Source organism: Oncorhynchus masou, chromosome 29 (genome assembly GCF_036934945.1).
Source record: "Oncorhynchus masou masou isolate Uvic2021 chromosome 29, UVic_Omas_1.1, whole genome shotgun sequence".
In the NCBI taxonomy this organism is placed as follows: Eukaryota; Metazoa; Chordata; class Actinopteri; order Salmoniformes; family Salmonidae; genus Oncorhynchus; species Oncorhynchus masou.
Window position 1 is genome coordinate 48,003,155 of NC_088240.1, and position 24,373 is coordinate 48,027,527.

The 24,373-nt window shown below is 43.3% G+C and overlaps 1 protein-coding gene across 3 annotated transcripts in view; it reads left to right on the top strand.

Moving 5' to 3' along the window:
- LOC135519927 (glypican-4-like) overlaps positions 1-24,373 on the top strand; it is an 89,485-nt gene that overhangs the window by 64,465 nt on the left and 647 nt on the right. For 2 of the 3 annotated variants that reach the window (XM_064945148.1, XM_064945146.1), the window contains 7 exons: positions 12,186-12,583; positions 19,953-20,118; positions 20,319-20,449; positions 20,590-20,736; positions 20,873-20,997; positions 21,249-21,430; positions 22,071-24,373. The exon at positions 22,071-24,373 is cut by the window's right edge and continues 647 nt beyond it. In XM_064945148.1, the coding sequence (XP_064801220.1) occupies positions 12,186-12,583; positions 19,953-20,118; positions 20,319-20,449; positions 20,590-20,736; positions 20,873-20,997; positions 21,249-21,430; positions 22,071-22,294 (1,373 nt within the window). In that variant the 3' untranslated portion in view covers positions 22,295-24,373. The remainder of the gene's footprint in view (positions 1-12,185; positions 12,584-19,952; positions 20,119-20,318; positions 20,450-20,589; positions 20,737-20,872; positions 20,998-21,248; positions 21,431-22,070) is intronic. The other variant, XM_064945147.1, reaches the window with a different exon arrangement.

A 24,373-nucleotide genomic window follows, 5' to 3' on the forward strand; every position in this document is an offset into this window, starting at 1 on the left:
ACTAACGAAATTGGGATCGTTAATAAAAACATCATAAAGGGAAAAATAACATTTAAACAAATAGCTGACGCAACAATGCTGTAACCGGAGCTCTTTCCCTCCCTCTCGCTCTCTCCCTCTCGCTCTCTCCCTCCCTCCTTGCTCGCTCTCTCACCCCTCCCACTCTCACGCTCCCTCTCTCATTCTCCTCCCTTTCTCTTTCTCGCTCCCTCACCCTCTCCCTAACTCGCTCTCTCGCTCTTCCCCCTCCCTCCCCACTCCTTCGCTTGATATCTCTTCCCCTCCCTCTCTCCCACGCTCACTCTTTATCCCACACTTCCTCTCCCCCTCTCTTTTCTCTCCCCATGCAAAGACTAATTGGCACAAATAGGGTGCAATTACTGCCTGGGCTGGGACATGGATTAGTGGGGTGGAAGGGAAGGTGTGATGTCCAGTTGTCTTTATAGGATGAAGGGGAGAGAGGCTTGCAAAGGGGATTGGTCAGCTCCTCTGTTGAGGTGATGAATTGGGCCCAACATCAGTGTTTCATACTTCAGGGACAGCAGGAGGAACATATGGAAATAGCAACGAAGCAAGTCACTGAGGAATAAGAAAGCCTTACTTCACAGAGGAAGGACAACATTCTTCCAAGCTCTCTTTGTCTAACAAGATTCTTGCTGTCAGGATCTACAGTCAGATTCTCAAACAAACATACACACATATAGGCTAAGTGTCTATACTGCCTCATACGTCCTTAGTGTTTCCCTACACACTATGCTCTCTCTCCTGTAACCTTTCACCTACATTTTCCTTAACCAGTGGCTGAGCAGCAGGGATGTTTTTTGATGGAAAACTGTAAGGGAGTGTGTGTAAGCTGCTCCATGGCCTAGCTGATGGCTGACTGCTGGCTGTTGTCATAAACCGTTTTCAATGACGAAGCAAGACGCCTGTGTAATGCTGCTTTCATACTAGAGGCCTTGACTTCAGCCTGAGAACCACTCTACTCTAATCGATCTTTAAAAAGTACCAGAAGTTACAACTAGAAGGGAGTTTTGTGCTACCTTGTGGTACTCTATTCCTCAGTAGCATATACATCTTTGCCAGGGGTAATCTATTGGCTGTGAAGTGGTGGTACTGGTACCCCTTGTATATTGCCAAGTTATTGTTACTCATTGTGTCTTTTAATACATTCTAAACTATATTCATTTGGGGACAGGTCCAAACACATGAAACATTCATGGACATTTAGCTAGCTTGCTTGCTGTTGCTTACTAGCTAGCTTGCTACTTTTTCCTGGGATATAAACGTTGGGTTGTTATTTTACCTGAAATGCACAAGTTACTTTTTTTGTGTGTCTTTGTAGAATTTGGACCTATTTTGAGTCACACAAAATGGTGTGTTCTCTACTCCAAAAATTAATCCACAGATAAAAGGGTTAGTTAGTTTCTAGTAATCTCTCCTCCAGTCTAATTCTTCTGTGGACTTTATATGGCAGTTGGCAACCAACTTTGACTGGAGTGTGGACCTCAGTTTATCTTTCAATCACCCATGTGGGTATATGCTCCTAAAAACCAATGAGGAGATGGGAGAGGCGGAACTTGCAGCACATCAAAAATAGAACTACGTTCAATTTTAATGCCTGGCTACGCAGGTGCTCGTTGACACGCGGGAGCAGTTTGGATGAAATTATTGAATAAAATGTATGTGTACATTTATTTTGCAACGCTGGTGGTGTGGTCAGCATGTTAGTCCACACCTGCTGTTTATGAAGCATGTGACTAATAAAATGTAGATTTGACTTGGCTGCATAGTACGGCTGCATAGAATGGAGGAGGTGTAAGAAGACAACTGATAGGGCCTGTCCTACCCTCTACCAACTCCTCCACCTCCCATCATGTCTTCTTTCACAGACTTTAAACTTGTGGCAGAATAACCTTCTTTTGTTTTAATCTCTGTCAATTGAGCTTGGTGCCCTCTCTCCTGTCTTTGTGTGGGGGTGTGTGGCCATGCTGGGAGGTAAGGATACCAGTGTTTCTGGTATCCTTGGCGACACAGCAGGGATTTGGAGTAAAACAAAACAAGCTCTCAATTTAAACGGCACCAAGCCACCTCCACCCTGTTTATCTTTTTAGTGTGCCAGAATTTTGGTGGAATTGACAGCGCCGAATCAAATCACATTTTATTTGTCACGTGCACCGGATACAATAGGTGTAGACCTTACAGTGAAATGCTTACTTACAAGCCTTTAACCAACAATGCAGTTTAGTGATCCACTGCGTCCATGTGTGTGTGTTAAGGCATTGCATCTCAGTGCAAGAGACGTCACTGCAGTCCCTGGTTTGAATCCAGGCTGTATCACATCCGGCCGTGATTTGGAGTCCCATAGGGCGGCGCACAATTGGCCCAGCGTCGTCCGGGTTTGACTGGTGTAGGCTGTCATTGTAAATAAGATTTGTTCTTAACTAACTTGCCTAGTTAAATAAAGGTTATACACACACACACACACACACACACACACACACACACACACACACAATGACCAAAAAGTTATTTTGTTGGCATTTACATGTCCCCATTACCGGTAAAACATCATCAAAATCTATTTATTTCACCTACTTGCTGTGCTGTTTCGTTTCATTCTCAACCAGGATTGCCATGGAACGCCGTTTGGGTCTTTGCGTGTCAAGAAAGATACATGTCAAATAACACTTTGATGTGTCAAATAAGTTTGTTGACCAATCAGGACCTGAATATGACTGCTCGTCACATAATAATTGAATGAGTTCATACATTTTTTACATAGTGTAATCAATGTGTAATAACTCACTCGTATTTCATATGTCACAACGATTCATCGATACGTATGCTATGATGCTGGTAAAGTTGCTAACTCATGGAGGCAAACAATGTTCTTCCCTAAAAACATAGCAAAACGACAACCTATTTCAGTAGCTATAGTTCGTTAGCTAACTGTATAGCTAGGTGTCATCATCTAAAATAACCCTACATTATAAGACAGTTCTTATTTGGTGGTCGGACCCATCTATGTGAAGCTAGCCACAATAAGGATAAGCCACGATAGTGGACTTTGCAGTTAGCCTTCAAATTAAAAGTATGTCATTGACAGCAACGCAAATGAATACAAATAGTATAATTATGCCGTATTTGAGTAATCATGCTAAACGGGGTTGGATTGTTGTTATTTAAAATCAACAAAAGACTATAATTTGTTAATTTCACAAGATGTTGAAATCACACTAGATGTATTATACTTTAGCATTGCATTGGGGGCATACTTATTTCACTGTACAGCCTTACCTGGATTGTGGATCAGTCTACTCAGTGACATATACACATACACGTGTGTGTGTGTGTGTGTGTGTGTGTGTGTGTGTGTGTGTGTGTGTGTGTGTGTGTACACACACACAGTGGGGCAAAAAAGTATTTAGTCAGCCACCAATTGTGCAAGTTCTCCCACTTAAAAAGATGAGAAGCCTGTAATTTTCATCATAGGTACACTTCAACTATGACAGACAAAATGATTTTTAAAAAATCCAGAAAATCACATTGTAGGATTTTTTTATGAATTTATTTGCAAATTATGGTGGAAAATAAGTATTTGGTCACCTACAAACAAGCAGGACTTCTGGCTCTCACAGACCTGTAACTTCTTCTTTTAAGAGGCTCCTCTGTCCTCCACCCGTTACCTGTATTAATGGCACCTGTTTGAACTTGTTATCAGTATAAAAGACACCTGTCCACAACCTCAAACAGTCACACTCCAAACTCCACTATGGCCAAGACCAAAGAGCTGTCAAAGGACACCAGAAACAAAATTGTAGACCTGCACCAGGCTGGGAAGACTGAATCTGCAATAGGTAAGCAGCTTGGTTTGAAGAAATCAACTGTGTGGGAGCAATTATTAGGAAATGGAAGACATACAAGACCACTGATAATCTCCCTCGATCTGGGGTTCCACGCAAGATCTCACCCTGTGGGGTCAAAATGATCACAAGAACGGTGAGCAAAAATCCCAGAACCACAAGGGGGGACCTAGTGAATGACCTGCAGAGAGCTGGGACCAAAGTAACAAAGCCTACCATCAGTAACACACTACGCCGCCAGGGACTCAAATCCTGCAGTGCCAGACGTGTCCCCCTACTTAAGCCAGTACATGTCAAGGCCCGTCTGAAGTTTGCTAGAGAGCATTTGGATGATCCAGAAGAAGATTGGGAGAATGTCATATGGTCAGATGAAACCAAAATAGAACTTTTTGGTAAAAACTCAACTTGTCGTGTTTGGAGGACAAAGAATGCTGAGTTGCATCCAAAGAACACCAGACCTACTGTGAAGCATGGGAGTGGAAACATCATGCTTTGGGGCAGTGTTTCTGCAAAGGTACCAGGACGACTGATCCATGTAAAGGAAAGAATGAATGGGCTCATGTATCGTGAGATTTTGAGTGAAAACCTCCTTCCATCAGCAAGGGCATTGAAGATGAAACGTGGCTGGGTCTTTCAGCATGACAATGATCCCAAACACACCGCCTGGGCAACGAAGGAGTGGCTTCGTAAGAAGCATTTCAAGGTCCTGGAGTGGCCTAGCCAGTCTCCAGACCTGAACCCAATAGAAAATATTTGGAGGGAGCTGATAGTCCGTGTATGTATATTTATGGATATTTCAAGAAAATGTAAAAAAGAACAAATAATTAAAGACCAGCAGTAAAGTAACAGTCGGGAGGTTATATACAGGGGGTAACTGTACAGAGTCGGTGTGCTGTTTTGGGTCACAGGTTAGTCGAGGTAATTTAGGTAATATGTACATGTAGGTAAAGTTAGTGACTATGTATAGATAATAACCAGAGAGTAGCATCAGCATAAAAGAGGGGGAAGGACAATGCAAACCGTCTGGGTAGCCATTTGATTAGCTTTTCAGGAGCCTTATGGTTTGGGAAGCTGTAGAAGTTAAGAAGCCTTTTGGACCTAGACTTGGCGTGCCGATACCGCTTGTCGTACGGTAGCAGAGAGAACAGTCTATGACTTGGGTGGCTGGAGTCTTTGACAATTTTTAAGGCCTTCCTCTGACACCACCCTGACATAGAGGTCCTGGATGGCTGGAAGCTTCACCCCAGTGATATACTGGGCCGTACACACTACCCTCTGTAGTTGCTTGCAGTCGGAGGCCGAGGTGTTGCCATACTACCAGGCAGTGATGCAACCAGTCAGCATGGTCTTGATGGTGCAGCTGTAGAACTTTTTGAGGATCCGAGGACCTATGCCAAATCTTCTGAGGGGAAATAGGCTTTGTTGTGCACCCTTCTTGGACCATGATAGTTCATTGATGATGTGGACACTAAGGAACCTGAAGCTCTCAACCTGCTTCGCTACAGCCCTGTCGATGAGAATGGGACATGCTCGGCCCTCCTTTTCCTGTTGTCCACAATCATCTTGATCATGTTGAGGGAGAGGTTCTTATCCTGGCACCACACTGCCAGGTCTCCTCCCTATGGGCTGTCTCATCGTTGATGGTGATCAGGCCTACCACTGTTGTGTCATCGGAAAACTTATTGATGGTGTTGTAGTCGTGCCTGGCCGTGCAGTCATGAGTGAACAGGGGATTACAGGAGGGAACTGAGCACGCACCCTTGAGTGACCCCCGTGTTGAAGATCAGCGTGGCGGATGTGTTGTTACGTACCCTTACCACATGGGGGCGGCCCGTCAGGAAGTCCAGGATCCAGTGGCAGAGGGAAGTGTTTAGTCCCAGGGTCATTAGCTTCATGATGAGCTTTGACGGCACTATGGTGTTGAACGCTGTGCTGTAGTCAATGAATAGCATTCTCACATAGGTGTTCCTTTTGTCCAGCTGGGAAGGGCAGTGTGGAGTGCAATAGAGATTGCATCATCTGTGGATCTGTTGGGGCGGTATGCAAATTGGAGCGGGTTTAGGGTTTCTGGGAAGCCATGTTGTGAGCCATGACCAGCCTTTCAAAGCACTAAATGGCTACAGACGTGAGTGTTCCAGGTCGGTAGTCATTAAGGCAGGTTACCTTAGTGTTCTTGGGCACAGGGAGTATGGTAGTCTGCTTGAATCATGTAGATATTACAGACTCAGAAGGTTGATCATGTCAGTGAATACACTTGCCAGTTGGTTAGCGCATGCTCTGCGTACACGTCCTGGTAATCTGTCTGGCCCTGCGGCCTTGTGAATGTTGACCTGTTTAAAGTCCTTACTCAAATCGGCTACAGAGAGCGTGATCACACAGTCGTCCAGAACAGCTGATGCTCTCATTCATGCTTCAGTGTTGCTTACCTCAAAGCAAGCATATAAATATTTTAGCTCGTCTGGTAGGCTCTTGTCACGGGGCAGCTTGCGGCTGTGCTTCTCTTTGTAGTCTGTAATAGTTTGCAATCCCTGCCACATCCGACAAGCGTCGGATCCAGTGTAGTACGATTCAATCTTAGTCCTGTATTGATGCTTTGCCTGTTTGATGGTTCTTGTTGGGATATGTACGTACAGTCAGTGTGGGGACAGAGTCATCGATTCGCTGTGATTAGAAAAATTACATATTTACCTGATTTGTTTGATATTAATAGTTCGCAATTAATACTTAACAAATAGTAGGACATTTCTGTCATGTTTAATTCTGTGTTTCTGTAAAGGGATGGTTTCCACTCTAGCTTTGTGCATGCAGTTAGTCTGCTATGACTTGATGATGATAACCTAAATGCTGGCATTCCATAGACCAGATTTGGTGTGTGTGACTGAGGTAGAGAGAGCCTGGAAGAGTTTAGAACAATGCCTCATTTGTCTCATCTTCCTAGCATCTGGGAAACTAAGCTGGGTTGGAAGTAAAACAATATCCTGTGCAAATAAGCAGGAGATAGACCAAGGTGGCTTATGGGAAGGTTGGAACCAGGCAGGCTAAGCGTTTTTAGGTCATATATAACATCTGTTTTTTTAATTAAGCACTCGGCAAAACACTTCCGAGTGTGGGGTCGAAGGTTTCGTTATTGCAATAATTCATTATTGCAATGACTGTTTGAAGAAATGACAACATTTCTTTCAGTACTGAATACTGACATTTTTTGGTGACCATGGAGGTAATCTGCAACTTCACCTGTTGACCTCTCCTGAAGATCTGGGTAAACTGTGCACAGGGGTCAGAAATTGGGATCTCAGGGTAAACCATGCTTATTATTGGGCAGCTGAACCCGCCTATGATCTGAGAGGTAGCGGGCACAGGTGGATACCAGATCTCGGACAGAGTACTGAGAGAGGTCGTCTTGGACAATCTATCAATAGGTGATGAGGGCCACAGCTTAGGTAACGAACAGGACTGAGTTGAGTTGATACGCGTTATTAAGTGAGGTATCCTTGGGTATAATTGTTAATTAGCCAGTTGCGGGCAACCAAAAGTCCAGATCCGTGGTACTGAGTTGATCACAGTAGGACTGGTGAGGTTATTGTGGAGTGAAGGACTAGAGCGTGGGTCATCTTGCGAGAGAACTCGGCTTGGTGAAGCTCAAATTATAACGTGTAATATTTGATAAATGAGGTAATCAGGTATGCCCAGGGTTACTATTGATGAAGCCAGTGACTGATGTGGTGTACTACTCCATGTCATTGGAAGAATCCCAGAACATATTCCAGTCTGTGCTAGCAAAACAGTCCTGTAGCTTAGCATCTGCCTCATCTCACCACTTCTTTATTGACACGGGAGTCACGGGTGATTCCTGCTTTAGTTTTTGCTTGTAATCAGGAATCAGAATGATAGAATTGTGGTCAGATTTGCCAAACGGTGGGAGAGCTTTGTACACGTCTCTGTGTATGGAGTAAAGGTGGTCTAGAGTTTTTTTTCTCTCTCTCTCTCTGGTCGCACATTTAACATGCTGGTAGAAATTAGGTAAAACCAATTTGTTTCCCTGAATTAAAGTCCCCTGCCACTAGGAGCCCGCCTCTGAATGAGCGTTTTCCGGTTTGCTTTTGACCATATACAGCTCATTGAGTGCGGACTTAGTGTCAGCATCAGTTTGTGGTGGTAAATAGACAGCTATGAAAAATATAGATGAAAACTCTCTTGGTAAATATTGTGGTCTACAGCTTATCATGAGATACTTTACCTCAGGCGAGCAAAACCTCGAGACTTCCTTACTATTAGATTTTGTGCACCAGCTGCTGTTTACAAATATACACCGACAGCCACCCCTTGTCTTAACGGAGGCGGCTGTTTTATCTTGCCGATGCAACGTAAAACCTGCCAGCTGTGTGTTATTCAGGTCGTTGTTCAGCCATGACTCGGTGAAACATAAGATATTAGTTTTTAATGGCCCATTGGTCGGATATATGTGATCATAGTTTGTCTGTTTTGTTATCCAATGATTGTACGTTGGCTAATAGGACTGATGGTAAGGGAAGATTACCCACTCGCCGTCGGATCCTTACAAGGTACCCCAACCTACTTCCCAGATATCTGTCTCTTTCTCCTGAGAATGACGGAGATGAGGGCCTTGTCGGGTGTCTGAAATTCTTCGCATCTGACTCGTTAAAGATAAAATCTTCTTCCAGTACGATCTTGATATCTAGAAGCTCTTTTCGGTCATAAGAGAGTGTGGCAGAAACATTATGTACCAAATAAGTTTCAAATAACTTGAAAAAACAGCCAACAGCACAACTGGTTAGGAGACCGTAAAACGGCAGCCATCTCCTCTGGCGCCATTGTTAAGTGTGTGTGTGCGTGTATGTGTCCAGGTGCCTGAGTTCAGGAGTGTTTGGTGACTCCCTAAGAGATAGCAGAAGGCACACCGAGAAACTGCAGCGGAAAGGACTTTTTGTGTGTGCATGGACAAGGAAGGGGGAGAGAGAGGAGTTGATACAAAATGAAAAGAGTGAAAGGAATGTGTATGCATGTAACAGGGAGAGAGGTTAAGTATTTTGCATAGAGTCTGGAATGCTCATTTTGTTCAGATTAAGAAAGTGGTGAGGCAAGTGAGGGGGTTCGTGGGAGATGGGTGCTGTGTTATTTGGGGGGGGGTGATGGACATTCCTCAGGATGAAGTAGGTTATTGTTCCCTGTCTACTGAAGATAGCATTCTGAAGGAACTGAAAGCATGGCGTGAGAGAGAGATGTGGGTGTGGAGGGGGGTACAGGTTCCTATATGGAAGGGGAGGGAAAGGAGGGGTGGGCAGTAATCATATTGAAAGAGGAGCAGGGAGAAAGGAAAACGAATGGAATGTGACAACAGAAAATTCCATTGGTGGTAAGCGGCTTGATGGTGCTTCAGCGGCTTGATGTGGAGAGACATTGAATAGCAGTGTTCTCTCGCTCCCTCTCTCGCCCTCTTACTCTCTCTCGGGATCTCTCTTACACTCCGTCTCTGTCTCGCTCAGTGTCTGTCTCGCTTCTGTCTCTCTCGGTCTCCCTGCACTCTCGCTCTGACATTCTCTCGCTCTGCATCTTCCTCTGTCACTCTCGCTCTGCATCTCTTTCTGCCACTCTGTCTAACTCAATTCAATTTCAATTTAAATGCTTTATTGGCATGGGAAATGTATGTTAACATTGCCAAAACAAATGAAGTAGATAATAAACAAAAGTGAAATAAACAATAAAATTAACAGTTAACATTACACTCACAAAAGTTCCTAAAGAATTAAGACTTTTCAAATGTCATATTAAGTGCCAATAGTTAAAGTACAAAAGGGATAATAAACAAACAGAAATATGGGTTGTATTTGCAATGGTGTTTTTCACTGATTTCCCTTTACTTTTGGCAACAGGTCACAAATCTTGCTGCTGTGATGGCACACTGTGGTTTTTCAACCAATAGATATGGGAGTTTATCAAAATTGGGTTTGTTTTCAAATTCTTTGGATCTGTGTAATCTGAAGGAAATACGTGTCTCTAATATGGTCATACATTTGGCAGGAGGTTAGGAAGTACAGGTCAGTTTCCACCTCATTTTGTGGGCAGTGTGCACATAGCCAGTCTTCTCTTGAGAGCCAGGTCTACCTACAGCGGCCTTTCTCAATAGTAAGGCTATGCTTACTGAGTCTGTACAGTCAAAGCTTTCCTTAAGTTTGGGTCAGGTATTCTGCCACTGTATGTATACTCCCTGTTTAAGGCCAAATAGCATTCTAGTTTGCTCAGTTTGTTTTGTTAATTACTTGACACATTGGAAATAGTTATCTTTTTGTTTTCTCATGATTTGATTGGGTCTAATTGTGTTGTTGTCCTGGGACTCTGTGGGGTCTGTTTGTGTTTGTGAACAGAGCCCCAGGACCAGCTTGCTCAGGGGAGTTTTTTTTCCAGATTCATCTCTCTGTAGGTGATGGCTTTGTTATGTAAGGTTTGTGAACAGAGCCCCAGGACCAGCTTGCTTAGGGGACTTTTCTCCAGGTTCAAATCTCTGTAGGTGATGGCTTTGTCTGATCACAGACACGCTGCCAAAAACAATATTGAGGAGACATTCAATCTGGTTGTGGAAATGTACACTACAATGTTAGTTTGTGTATTTGTATTTATTATGCATCCCCATTTAGCTCCCTCCAAAGTAGGGGCTACTCTTCCTGGGCTTCAGCAAAATTAAGGCAATGTGTGAGAATCAGATGAGAGGGAAACATTCAAAGAACCTCTGGATAACATACAGAATATTCTTTATTTTGATTTCTAACATTTATGCAGTGTAAGGAGCTGGGATTTATGTATGCTTCACAGGCCCTCAGATAGTGTTCATACACCTTGACTTACTCCACATGTTTTTGTTACAGCTTGAATTCAAAATAGCTTAGATATTTTTCTTCTCACCCATCTACACACAATACCCCATAATGACAGTGTTTTTAGAAATGTTTGCCATTCCAGCGTTGCTTTGGCTGTATGCTTGGAGCCATTGACCCCAGTCTCTGGCATTGAAAAGCATCCCCCATAGCATGATACTGCCACCACCATGCTACACGCGATAGATGGTGTTAGATGAGAAATGAGCTGTGCCTTGTTTTCTCCAGACAATTCAGGTCAAATAGTAAAAAAATCTCATCAGACCACAGAAACGTTTGCATTAAGTTCTGAGTCTTTCACGTGCCTTTTTGTAAACTCCAGGCATGCTGTTATGTGGCTTTTTCTCAGAAGTGGTTTGCATCTGGCCACTCTCCCATAAAGCCCTGTCCAGCTGGCAGCCATTCTTCCATCTCAGCCAAGGAACTCTGTCATTGGGTTTTCGGTCACCTCCCATGTCCTTCTTGCCAGGTTGCTCAGAGTCTGGATAGTTCAATATTTTTTTCAATTTCCCAATGATGGAAACCACTGTGCTCTTGGAAACTTTCAACACAATAGAAAATGTTTTATGCCGTTCCAGATATATGCCTCATCACAATTCTATCTGTGAGATCTATTGACAGTTCCTTGGACTTCATGGTGTAGCGTCGGCTCTGACATGCACTGTCAACTGTGAGCCCTAAATCATGTCCAAACAATTGAATTGGCAACAGGTGGATTCCCAAGTTTTATTGACATACAATTGCTAAAATGTACACTACTGTTCAAAAGTTTGGGGTCACTTAGAAATGTCCTTGTTTTTGAAAGAAAATCAAATTTTTTGTCCATTTTAAAATAAAATTTCTCAGAACGAGTAGACTGATGAATTTCAGAAGAAAGGTCTTCTTAAATAGACAAAAAATTGTCTTTTCTTTCAAAAACAAGGACATTTCTAAAGTGGCCCCAAACTTTTGAACGGTAGTGTATATTAACATGTTTTCACTTAGTCTTCGTTATGGGGTATTGTGTGTACATTGATGAGATTTTGTATTTATTGAATTCATTTTTAATTCAGGCTTTAATACAACTAAATGTGGATAGGTCAAGGGGTATGAGTACTTTCTGAAGGCGCTGTATGTTTTTTAAGAGGAACAAATGTTATTAGAATACGTACGTAGTTTGAACATCGTTGGCCCAGACAGAATAAATATGGTATTGACATTAGCCTTTATAAAATCTGCCCCCGTCCACGTTTTGGAAGATGTACAAAGCGCTCCATTATGCCGCAAATACAATTTCCTGAATAACAAGTCACTTCAATAATAATATTTAATAATAATAAATCCTTTATATTAATATTCTATTAGATCACAAATGTTCACAGATGTTGACATTAAGTTTTAGCTGGGTGCTATCGTTGTACTTACACTCTCTTCTTCTCTTTCCCGTCTGCAGAATTCTTCCGCGAGTTGTTGGACAATGCGGAGCACTCGCTCAACGACATGTTCGTGCGCACGTACGGCCTGATGTATGTGCATAATGCGGAGCTATTCAAGCACTTTTTCCAGGAGCTGAAGCGCTACTATGTGTCGGGCAGCAAGGCAGTCAACCTGGACTCCATGCTGTCCAACTTCTGGGAAGACCTCCTGGAGAGGATGTTCCGATTGGTCAACGTCCAGTACGAGTTCAGTGACGCCTACATGGAGTGTGTCAGCCGCCACACCGAGCAACTGAAACCGTTTGGTGACGTGCCGCGCAAGCTCCGCCTCCAGCTGACACGGGCCTTTGTCGCGGCGCGCACCTTCACACGTGGCCTGGCACTCATGCCCGAGGTGGTAAACAAAGTCTCCACGGTAAGTGGAAGAGTAGAGTTGCAAAACGAATGGTAATATACCAAAGTTACGGAAATGTATCCTAATTAACATGTAATCTATGGCAATCAATGTGAACTTTGCAAATGTTTTAAAAAAGTATTCATATATAGTATTACATTTTTATTCATCCATGAGTTTCTAGTGGATAGACCATATGGTTCAAGAAAAAGTTGAATTGAAGAATAAAGCATTTAGTCAACAATGACATTATTTTCACTCTTCCAACTATTTACTCTTTTCACAACTTCCCCCAGTTTGGCGGCAAAACATAGACTACAAAGACATACAGTTAATTCGGAAAGTATTCAGACCCCTTGACTTTTTCCACATTTTGTTACATTACAGCCTTATTCTAAAATTGACTCAATTGTTTTTCCCCTCATCAATCTACACACTACCCCATAATGACAAATCAAAAACAGGTTTTTAGAAATGTTTGCAAATATATATATCTATATATATATATATATATATATCACATTTACATAAGTATTCAGACCCTTTACTTAGTAATTTGTTGAAGCACCTTCGGCAGCGATTACAGCCGCGAGTCTTCTTGGGTATGACACTACAAGCTTGGCACAACTGTATTTGGCGAGTATTTCCCAATCTTCTGCAGATCCTCTCAAGATCTGTCATGTTGGATGGGGAGCGTCGCTGCACAGCTATTTTCAGGTCTCTCCAGAGATGTTTGATCGTGTTCAAGTCCGGTCTCTGGTTGGGCCACTCAAGGACATTCAGAAACCTGTTCCGAAGCCACTCCTGCTTTGTCTTGGCTGTGTGCTTAGGGTCATTGTCCCATTGGAAGGTGAACCTTAGCCCCAGTTTGAGGTCCTGAGCACTGTGGAGCAGTTTTTTTTTAATCAAGGATCTATCTGTACTTTACTCTGTTCATCATTCCCTCAATCCTGATAAATCTCCTAGTCCCTGCCACTGAAAAACATCCACACAGCATGATGCTGCCACCACCATGCTTCATCGTAGGGATGGTGCAAGGTTTCCTTCAGACGAGATGCATGGCATTCAGGCCAAAGAGTTCAAACTTGGTTTCATCAGACCAGAGAATCTTGTTTCTCATGGTCAAAATCCTTTAGTGGCCTTTTGGCAAACTCCAAGTTGGCTATCATGTGCCTTTTACTGAGGAGTGGCTTCCGTCGAGCCATTCTTCAATAAAGGCCTGATTGGTGGAGTGCTGCAGAGATGGTTGTCCTTCTGTCCTTCACAGAAGAACTCTGGAGCTCTGTCAGAGTGACCGTCGGGTTCTTGATCACCTTCCTGACCAAGGCCCTTTTCCCCAAAATGTTCAGTTTGGCCAGGGGCCAGCTCTAGGTAGACACTTGTTGGTTCCAAACTTCTTCCATTTAAGAATAATGGAGGCCACTGTGTTCTTGGGGACCTTAAATGTTGCAGACATGTTTTGGTACCCTTCCCCAAATCTGTGCCTCGGCACAATCGTGTCTCTGAGATCTATGGACAATTTCTTCAACTTTTGCTCTGATGTGCACTGTCAACTGTGGGACCTTTTATAGACAGGTGTGTGCCTTTCCAAATGTTTTCCAAACTATTGAATTTACTACAGGTGGACTGCAATCAAGTTGTAGAAATATCTCAAGGGTGATCAGTGTAAACAGGATGCACCTGAGCTTAATTTCAAGTCTCATAGCAAATGCTCTGAATACTTATGTAAATATGATATTTAATATGAAATATAATAATTCTGAAAACCTGTTTTAACTTTGTCATTATTGCGGTATTGTGTGTAGATTGAGTATAACACATTTTTTATCTAATCCATTTTAGAATAAGGTTATAACGTAAAAACGTGGAAAAAGACGAGGGGTCTGAATACTTTCTGAATTAACTGTATTGACATGTTATCCATTTTTATTTCATAGAAATTATATTTCATGCTGAAACCATGATATTGGGATGAAATGGAAGTTAGCCAAGTTTATGGGTTATATTTAGGATAATGTTCTACAGTTTTGTCATTCTTATTTTGTATTTTAAAATGATCTTATTTTATATATTTTACATGTGTTAAGGCCACACGGAGGGCCAGAGATAATTAGACTCCTGTGGTAATCTGAAGTACCCAAAACAGCTACTAGATGTCAAGTGATACAATTCCCTAACATTCTTGACAGTTACAAAAATTCTGGTAGTTTACTGGTCAACTTTGAAAGTTACCAATTATTTACCCTCCCTTTGCAACCATAAGAAATATAGAGATGTTGATGCATAGAATGACATAAAGAACATTATATTAGTTGAATTGTAGATTTGGTGGCCAATTGTTTGTGGATTTTCTTATGTTCTTGGGGTTAGGTTACCGTCTTGCTGGAAGATCCACTTTGCTGCCAAGTTTCAGCCTCCTGGCAGGCAGAGGCAACCAAGTTGACCTAAACAAGAGCAGTGGAAGCAAAGGACCAGTGGAAGCAAAATAGCCCCATAGCATCAATGATCCACCACCATATTTTACAGTAGGTATGCAATTATTTTCTGCTTATGTATTCTCTTTTCAACACCAAACCCACCACTGGTGTGTGTGGCCAAAGAGCTATATTTTCATGTCATCTGACCAAAGCAACGATTCAAATCCAAGTTCCAATGCCGTTTAGCAAACTCCAGGTGGATCACAAGAAAATAGTTCTTTGGCCACGCACACCAGTGGTGGGTTTTGCTTCGAGAGGAGAATGCATGAGCAGAAAATAACCCCCTACCTACAATAAAATATGGTTGGTGAACTTTGATGTTGTGGGACTATTTTTGCTTCCACTAATCCTGGGGCATTTGTAAGGTCAACGTCATCATTAACTTCACTCAGTACCAGGACATTTTAGCCAAAAATCTGGTTGCCCTCTGTCAAGAAACTGAAACTTGTCCACAAATAGATATTCCAGCAAGACAATATCCCCAAGCATACATCAAAATCCACAAAGAAAAATGAATTGCCCACAAAATCAACATTTTGCAATGGCCATCTCAGTCTCCGCACTTTAAACCTGTTGAAAACCTGTGGTTTGAATTGAAGAGGGCAGTCCATATGTGCAGACAAAGGATATTTTGTTTGTTTTGTCACCGTTTTGGCCACCAACGCCCCATATACCACCCACCACTGCGACCTGTATGCTCTCGTTGGCTGGCCCTCGCTTCATATTCGTCCCCAAACCGTCTGGCTCCAGGTCATCTATAAGTCTTTGCTAGGTAAAGCCCCGCCTTATCTCAGCTCACTGGTCACCATAGCAGCACCCACCTGTAGCACGTGCTCCAGCAGATATATTTCACTGGTCACCCCCAAAGCCAATTCCTCCTTTGGCCGCCTTTCCTTCCAGTTCTCTGCTGCCAATGACTGGAACGAATTGCAAACATCACTGACGCTGGAGACTCATATCTCTCTCACTAACTTTAAGCATCAGCTGTCAGAGCAGCTCACAGATCATTGTACCTGTAAATATCCCATCCATCTACCTCATCCCCATATTGTTATTTATTGTTTTGCTCCTTTGCACCCCAGTATCTCTACTTGTACATTCATCTTCTGCACATCTATCACTCCAGTATTTAATTGCTAAATTGTAATTACTTCGCCACTATGCCCTATTTATTACCTTACCTCCCTAATCACACACTGTATATACAGTGAGGGGGGGAAAAGTATTCTTATTTTCACTGACGGCCTAGGAACAGTGGGTTAACTGCCTGTTCAGGGGCAGAACAACAGATTTGTGCCTTGTTAGCTCGGGGATTTGAACTTGAAACCTTTCAGTTACTAGTCCAACGCTCTAACCACTAGGCTACCATGCCGCCCTAATCTCAGTTTGTTACCTGTATAAAAGACACCTGTTCACAGAAGCAATCAATCAGATTCCAAACTCTCCACCATGGCCAAGACCAAACAGCGCTCCAAGGATGTCAGGGACAAAGATTGTAGACCGACACAAGGCTGGAATGGGCTACAAGACCATCACCAAGCAGCTTGGTGAGAAGGTGACAACAGTTGGTGCAATTATTTGCAAATGGAAGAGACAAAAAAGAGCTGTCAATCTCCCTCGGCCTCGGGCTCCATGCAAGATCTCATCTCGTGGAGTTGCAATGATCATGAGAATGGTGAGGAATCAGCCCAGAACTACACGGGAGGATCTTGTCAATGATCTAAAGGCAGCTTGGACCATAGTCACCAAGAAAACAATTGGTGAAACACTACGCCGTGAAGGACTGAAATCCTGCAGCGCCCGCAAGGTCCCCCTGCTCAAGAAAACACATATACATCCCCGTCTGAAGTTTGCCAATGAACATCTGAATGATTCAGAGGACAACTGGGTGAAAATGTTGTGTTTAGATAAGACCAAAAGGGAGCTCTTTGGCATCATCAACTCAACGTGTTTGGAGGAGGAGGTAAGCTGCCTATGACCCCAAAAACACCCCACCGTCAAACATAGAGGTGGAAACATTATGCTTTGGGGGTGTTTTTCTGCTAAGGGGACAGGACAACTTCACCGCATCAAAGGGATGCTGGATGGGGCCATGTACCATTAAATCTTGGGTGAGAACCTCCTTCCCTCAGCCAGGGCATTGAAAATGGGTCGTGGATGGGTATTCCAGTATGACAATGACCCAAAACACACAGCCAAGGCAACAAAGGAGTGGCTCAAGAAGAAGCACATTAAGGTCCTGGGGTGGCCTAGCCAGTCTCCAGACCTTAACCCCATATATAATCTCTGGAGGGAGTTGAAAGTTCGAGTTGCCAAACATCAGCCTCGAAACCTTAATGACTTGGGGATCTGCAAAGAGGAGTGGGACAAAATCCCTCTTGAGATGTGTGCAAACCTGGTGGCCAATGACAAGAAACGTCTGACCTCTGATTGCCAACAAGGGTTTTGCCACCAAGTGCTAAGTCATGTTTTGCAGAGGGGTCAAATACATATTTCCCTCATTAAAATGCAATTAAATTTATAACATTTTTGACATGCGTTTTCTGGATTTTTTGTTGTTGTTATTCTGTCTCTCACTGTTCAAAGAAGCCTAACGTTAAAATTATAGACTGATCATTTCTTTGTCAGTGGGCAAATGTACAAAATCAGCAGGGGATCAAATGCTTTTTTCCCTCACAGTATATTTTTTCTATTGTGTTATTGACTGTACATTCGTGGCCAAAAGTTTTGAGAATGACACAAATATTAATTTTCACAAAGTCTGCTGCCTCAGTTTGTATGATGGCAATTTGCATATACTCCAGAATGTTATGAAGAGTGATCAGATGAATTGCAATTATTTGCAAAGTCCCTCTTTGCCATTCAAATGCACTGAATCCCAAAATAAAACATTTCCACTGCATTTCAACCTTGCCAAAAAAGTACCAGCTGACACCATGTCAGTTTACACAGGTGTGAGTGTTGACGAGGACAAGGCTGGTAGAGCACTCTGTCATGCTGATTGAGTTTGAATAACAGACTGGAAGCTTCAAAAGGAGGGTGGTGCTTGGAATCATTGTTCTTCCTCTGTCAACCATGGTTACCTGCAAGGAAACACGTGCCGTCATCATTGCTTTGTGCAAAAAACGGCTTCACAGGCAAGGATATTGCTGTGAGTAAGATTGCACCTAAATCAACCATTTATCGGATCATCAAGTACTTCAAGGAGAGCGGTTCAATTGTTGTGATGAAGTCTTCAGGGCGCCTGAGAAAATCCAGCAAGTGACAGGACCGTCTCCTAAAGTTGATTCAGCTGCGGGATTGGGGCACCACCAGTTCAGAGCTCGCTCAGGAATGGCAGCAGGCAGGTGTGAGTGCATCTGCACGCACATTGAGGCGAAGACTTTGGAGGGTGGCCTGGTGTCAAGAAGGGCAGCAAAGAAGCCACTTCTCTCCAGGGAAAACATCAGGGACAGACTGATATTCTGCAAAGGGTACTGTACATCGATTGGACTGCTGAGGACTGGGGTAAAATACATTTTCTCTGAATCCCCTTTCCGAATGTTAAGGGTATTCGGAAAAAAAGCTTGTCCGGAGAAGACAAGGTGAGTGCTACCATCAGTCCTGTGTCATGCCAACAGTAAAGCATCCTGGGACCATTCATGTGTGGGTTGCTTCTCAGCCAAGGGAGTGGGCTCACTCACAATTCTGCCTAAGAACACAGCCATGAATAAAGAATAGTGCCAACACATCCTCCGAGAGCAACTTCTCCCAACCATCCAGGAACAGTTTGGTGACGAACAATGCCTTTTCCAGCATGATAGAGCACCTTGCCATAAGGCAACTAAGTGGCTCGGGGAACAAAACATTGATATTTTTGGTCCATGGCCAGGAAACTCCCCAGACCTTAATCCCATTAAGAATTTGTGGTCAATCCTCAAGAGGCGGGTGGACAAACAAAAATCCACAAATTCTGGCAAACTCCAAGCATTGATTATGCAAGAATGGGCTGCCATCAGTCAGGATGTGGCCCAGAAGTTTATTGACAGCATGCCAGGTCGGATTGCAGAGGTCTTGAACAAGAAGGGTCAACACTGCAAATATTGACTCTTTACATCAACTTCATATAATTGTCAATAAAAGCCTTTGACACTTGTGAAATGCTTGTAATTATACTTCAGTATTCCATAGTAACATATGACAAAATATCTAAAGACACTGAATCAGCAAACTTTGGAAATTAATATTTGTGTCATTCTCAAAACTTTTGGCAACGACTGTACGTGTGTAACTTATCCCATGTGTAACTCTGTGATGTTGTAGGCGTCACAGTTGTAAATGAGAACTTGTTCTCAACTGGCCTACATGGTTAAATAAAAATAAAATATCAAGGATCTGGAAAGATTATGCATGAAGGAATGGTCTAAGATCCCTCCCAATGTGTATTCCAACTCATGAAACATTTTAGAAAAAGGCTCAGTGCCGTTATCTTCTCAAGGTGAGGTATTGTAATTTATTTTATTTAACCTGTATTGATCTATGCGAGTCAGTTAAGAACCAATTCTTATTTACAATGATGGCTTACCCCAGCCAAACCCTCCCCTAATCCGGATGACGCTGGGCCAATTGTGCGCCGCCCTATGGAACAAAAAGGGGTGTCAATCATTTGTCCCCTACCCTTTTGAGGAAAAATTATTTTATTTGTTAAACCAAATCTATTTCTATGAGCAATTGTATTAGTATAAAATGATATCATATAATTTCCCCAAAAATGTGAGCGTTCAATATAGCCCAGTATTTATTTACATCTTTATCAATGGTGTCAATAATTTTGGTGTATAGTCTAAGTGTCTGTCTGATACATCTTGCACTGTATATAGTCTGTGTCTGTCTGAAATGCATTGGTCACTAACTCCCTTTGCCCTCCCCCTCAGGTCAGTGTATCCCCTAGCTGTGTGCGGGCAGCCATGAAGATGTTGTACTGTCCCTACTGCAAAGGCCAGGTGGCCCTCAAGCCTTGCCAGAACTACTGTCTCAACGTGATGCGTGGCTGTCTGGCCAACCAGGCTGACCTCGACACAGAGTGGAACAACTTCCTGGGTAAGGGCTTTTATATCCAACAATGACCAGTTAAACATGAGGGAGGGACCTCTGGTGTCGGCAGTGTGCTTCCCCCTTCTGGTAGAATCTAGGCCTTTACACTTGAATTAACATAATTATTTTGGTTTTAGGGGTGTTTGTTTGCAGTTATTGCAGGGTTGCAGTTATTGTGTCCATGACTAACTGAGTTGTGTCATCAGATGCCATGTTGAGTCTGGCTGAGAGACTGGAGGGGCCTTTCAACTTTGAGTCTGTGATGGACCCCATTGACGTTAAGATCTCTGAGGCCATCATGAACATGCAGGAGAACAGCATGCAGGTGTCACAGAAGGTCAGTCACTTCCTGTCTCAGTTTGTCTTTGACTGTGTGTTTTCTTTATTCGCCAACCTTTCTGGCTGTGTGCCTGCCTGGTAGCCTGTATCTATCTGTCTGTCTGTACATTCCACTCACTTGCCTCTCCACCCCTCCAGGTGTTCCAGGGGTGTGGTCAGCCTAAACCAGGTAATGGCTTCCGGTCGCATCGCTCAGTCAAGGAGACAGGATTCACCGGTCGCTTTCGACCCTACAGCCCTGACGCACGGCCCACTACTGCTGCTGGCACCAGCCTGGACAGACTGGTAAGGCATTGTCAGTTATCTGGCCCAACCGTCAGCATAAGTAAGAGTTTTCACGTGAGAATCGGAAGTCTTTCAAATGGACTTGATATAAATTAATGATCCATCTCTGTTTGCCTGCCTCTCTCCTTCTGCCCAGACGACAGACGTGAAGAAAAGGCTGAAGCATGCTAAGAAGTTCTGGTCCACGCTGCCAGAAACTGTGTGTGCTGGGGAGAGGATTACGTCGAGGGATGATTGTTGGAACGGAACAGCAAAGAGCAGGTTAGTTTGGCAGGTTGTTTTCCTAGGTCACTCCCTTGACACAGTCACCAACCAATAGTGTTTGCGTCCCAAATTAGACCCTATTCCCCGTTTTGTGCACTACTTTTCAAACATAGTACACTATTTAGGGAATAGGGTGCCATTTGGGATGGAGCCGCCATTCTGAAGGCATAAAGTAATGTTGCTGCAGATAGTGAACTAACAGTGTGCTTGGTAGGATCTCCACATTCATTCTTGACCTTCTGCCATAGGTACGAGTCTGTTGTCATGGGCAATGGATTGGCCAATCAGGTGTCCAACCCGGATGTGGAAGTGGACATTACAAAGCCAGATGTGGTGATTCGCAGTCAGATCGCAGTGTTGAAGGAAATGACCAGCTGGCTGAAGGCCGCCCACAGCGGCAATGATATCTCCATTGACCAAGGTGAGGATGGTAAGAACTAACAGATTATCTTACTTACTGAGGCCCATTGCCCCATGCATAGCATCCGGGTTGGACACCTGATTGGCACCCTCTACAGGGAACTAAACTTTAGGATATCTTCTCCATTTCAATAGCCAGGTGTGTTGACATCATTACAATAATGTGGAGTAACTGAGGTAAAAGGCTGTGCGTGTGTAGTTGTTTTCTGAACAGTCAGAATTGTCAATAATCCTTTAATTGTTGGTCAACACCCCACCTGTCTTTAAAGATTAGTTGGCCTAGATATTCTGCTTATGTTGTCTGTTTGAAGACTATTGACAATTACCTTATATACCATTTAGCAGACACTTTTATCCAAAGCGACTTAGTCGTGCGTGCATACATTTTTTACATATGGGTGGTCCCGGGAATCTAACCCATTATCCTACCAATGCAAGCGCCATGCTCTATCAATTGAGCTAGAGAGGACTACAACCTTTGGTGTTGCCATAAAAATGTCACAAAATACTTGATGAGTTCTATTTTCATCCCCTGAATGCTGTCTTTTCCTGTGTTGGCCTCATCAACCTACTCTCATTTCTTGCCTCCTGAAATCTTCTCACTTCTGTCTCTCGCTCTCTCTCTCTTTTTCTTTCTTTCTTTCTTTCAGATGAGGATGGTAGCGGAGGACAGGAGAGTGGTAGCGGCTGTGACTCTCCATCCTGTGAGGCAGACCGGGACATCTACTTCTCCGTCCCACCCACCCCCATCAACCCCCGCGTGGTCAAGGTGGTGCACCAGAAAACGACCGGTGGAGACCGTATGGCACACGGGAGCATGGCACTGGCACTCTGTGGGCTCACCCTGGCCCTGCTCGCCCCCCATTGGCGATAAAGGGAGAGAGAGTGAGAAAGGAAGATGGAGAGAAGGGAAAAACTGTCAGACTTTTAAGAAGACTGCCTTCAGGACCTGTCTGCCCGCCATCATGTGGGGGGGGGGCTCTTGAGTTATTTGAATTTTTCATTCGTTTTTATAAAAATGGTCAATACTGTACAGCTATTTCCTTCCACTTTTCTTGTTTGTTTCTTTGCCTTTTGTCCTGATTTAACTGATTCGCCGCTTGCGGCACCTTCGAGCTAGAGTCCCTCCCGCCACATTACCAACAGCGTTTTGAGTTCTTCCATTTCATTCATGGGCTGGCCAGGGATGAATGTGGCTATGCCAGAAAAGAGAACATCTTGGTTACATGTTGAAGCTCTAAACTGACTCTCAAAGCTAAGAGTACAGTAGCTCTGTGGGAAAATACTAAGAAGTAACAGGGCTGATGTTTAGATGGTTCGATAGGAGATTGAACTAGCTGGCGAGGGGTTCTAGGGGCTTCTGTGTGCCCAGGTGTGCATCCATAATGTGGAAGGAGTAGCACTTCCCAAACGACCCTCAAATACCAAACTGGTCCACTGAGGTCATACCTCATCTGTGTTCTCTGAATCATCATTATACACTAGCAGTGTTGAAATGGAACATGTCTGATGGAGTTGGATGTATGGGGAGGTCCTGATGTAGGCTAGAAGAGAAAGTTGGTGACTTGAGACAAGGGACCCCCCCCTCCCCGTCATTCCCCTATCGAAGGCAGAGTTTACAGTCCTCTGTGTCCTGAGGCAGAGAGTCTATTCAGTTCAGAGCAGACTCAGACTCTGCACAATTTGTCTTACATATGATAAAATAACATGATCTTGACAGGGAGTAGCTTGTATGTCCAAAATGTTTGAGATGTAGCAGAAAAGAGAAACCAAGACAGAGTTGAGTGACTGTGAATTGAGTCAGAGATGAGAGAAATGCGGAGACTGAGTATGATGAAATTGTAACACAGGGTTTTATGTTGAGGAATTTTTTGGTATATACTGTGTGTATGTGTATATATAAATATATATATATATAAAAACAATACTCATCATCAACTCTGTCTTGGGGCGGCAGGGTAGCCTCGTGGTTAGAGCGTTGGATGAGTAACCAAAAGGTTGCAAGTTCGAATCCCCGAGCTGACAAGGTACAAATCTGTCGTTCTGCCCCTGAACAGGCAGTTAACCCACTGTTCCTAGGCCGTCATTGAAAATAAGAATTTGTTCTTAACTGACTTGCCTAGTAAAATAAAGGTAAAATTTAAATAAAATTTTAAAAAATTAAACATCTCATAATTACCGTTGGAGTCGGAAGTTTACATACACATAGTTTGGAGTCATTAAAACTAGTTTTCAACCACTCCACACATTTCTTGTTCATGAACTATAGTTTTGGCAAGTCGGTTAGGACATCTACTTTGTGCATGACACAAGTCATTTTCCAACAATTGTTTACCGACAGATTATTTAACTTACAATTCACTGTATCACAATTCCAGTGAGTCAGAGGTTTACCTACACTAAGTTGACTGGGCCTTTAAACAACTTGGAAAATTCCAGATGATGTCATGGCTTCGAAGCTTCTGAGGGACTAATTGACATAATTTGAGTCAATTGGAGGTGTACCTGTGCATGTATTTCAAGGCCTAGCTTCAAACTCAGTGTCTCTTTGCTTGACATCATGGGAAAATCAAAAGAAATCAGCTAAGACCTCAGAAGAAAAAGTGGAGACCTCCTCCACAAGTCTGGTTCATCCTTGGGAGAAATTTCTCAAAGCCTGAATGCACCAAGTTCATCTGTACAAACAATAGTACGCAAGTATAAACACCATGGGACCACGCAGCCGTGATACCACTCAGGAAGGAGACGTGTTCTGTCTCCTAGAGATGAACGTACTTTGGTGCGAAAAGTGCAAATCAATCCCAGAACAACAGCAAATTACCTTGTGAAGATGCTGGAGTACAAAAGTATCTATATCCACAGTAAAACGAGTCCTATATCAACATAACCTGAAAGGCCGCTCAACAAGTAAGAAGCCACTGCTCCAAAACCGCCATAAAAAAGCTAGACTACG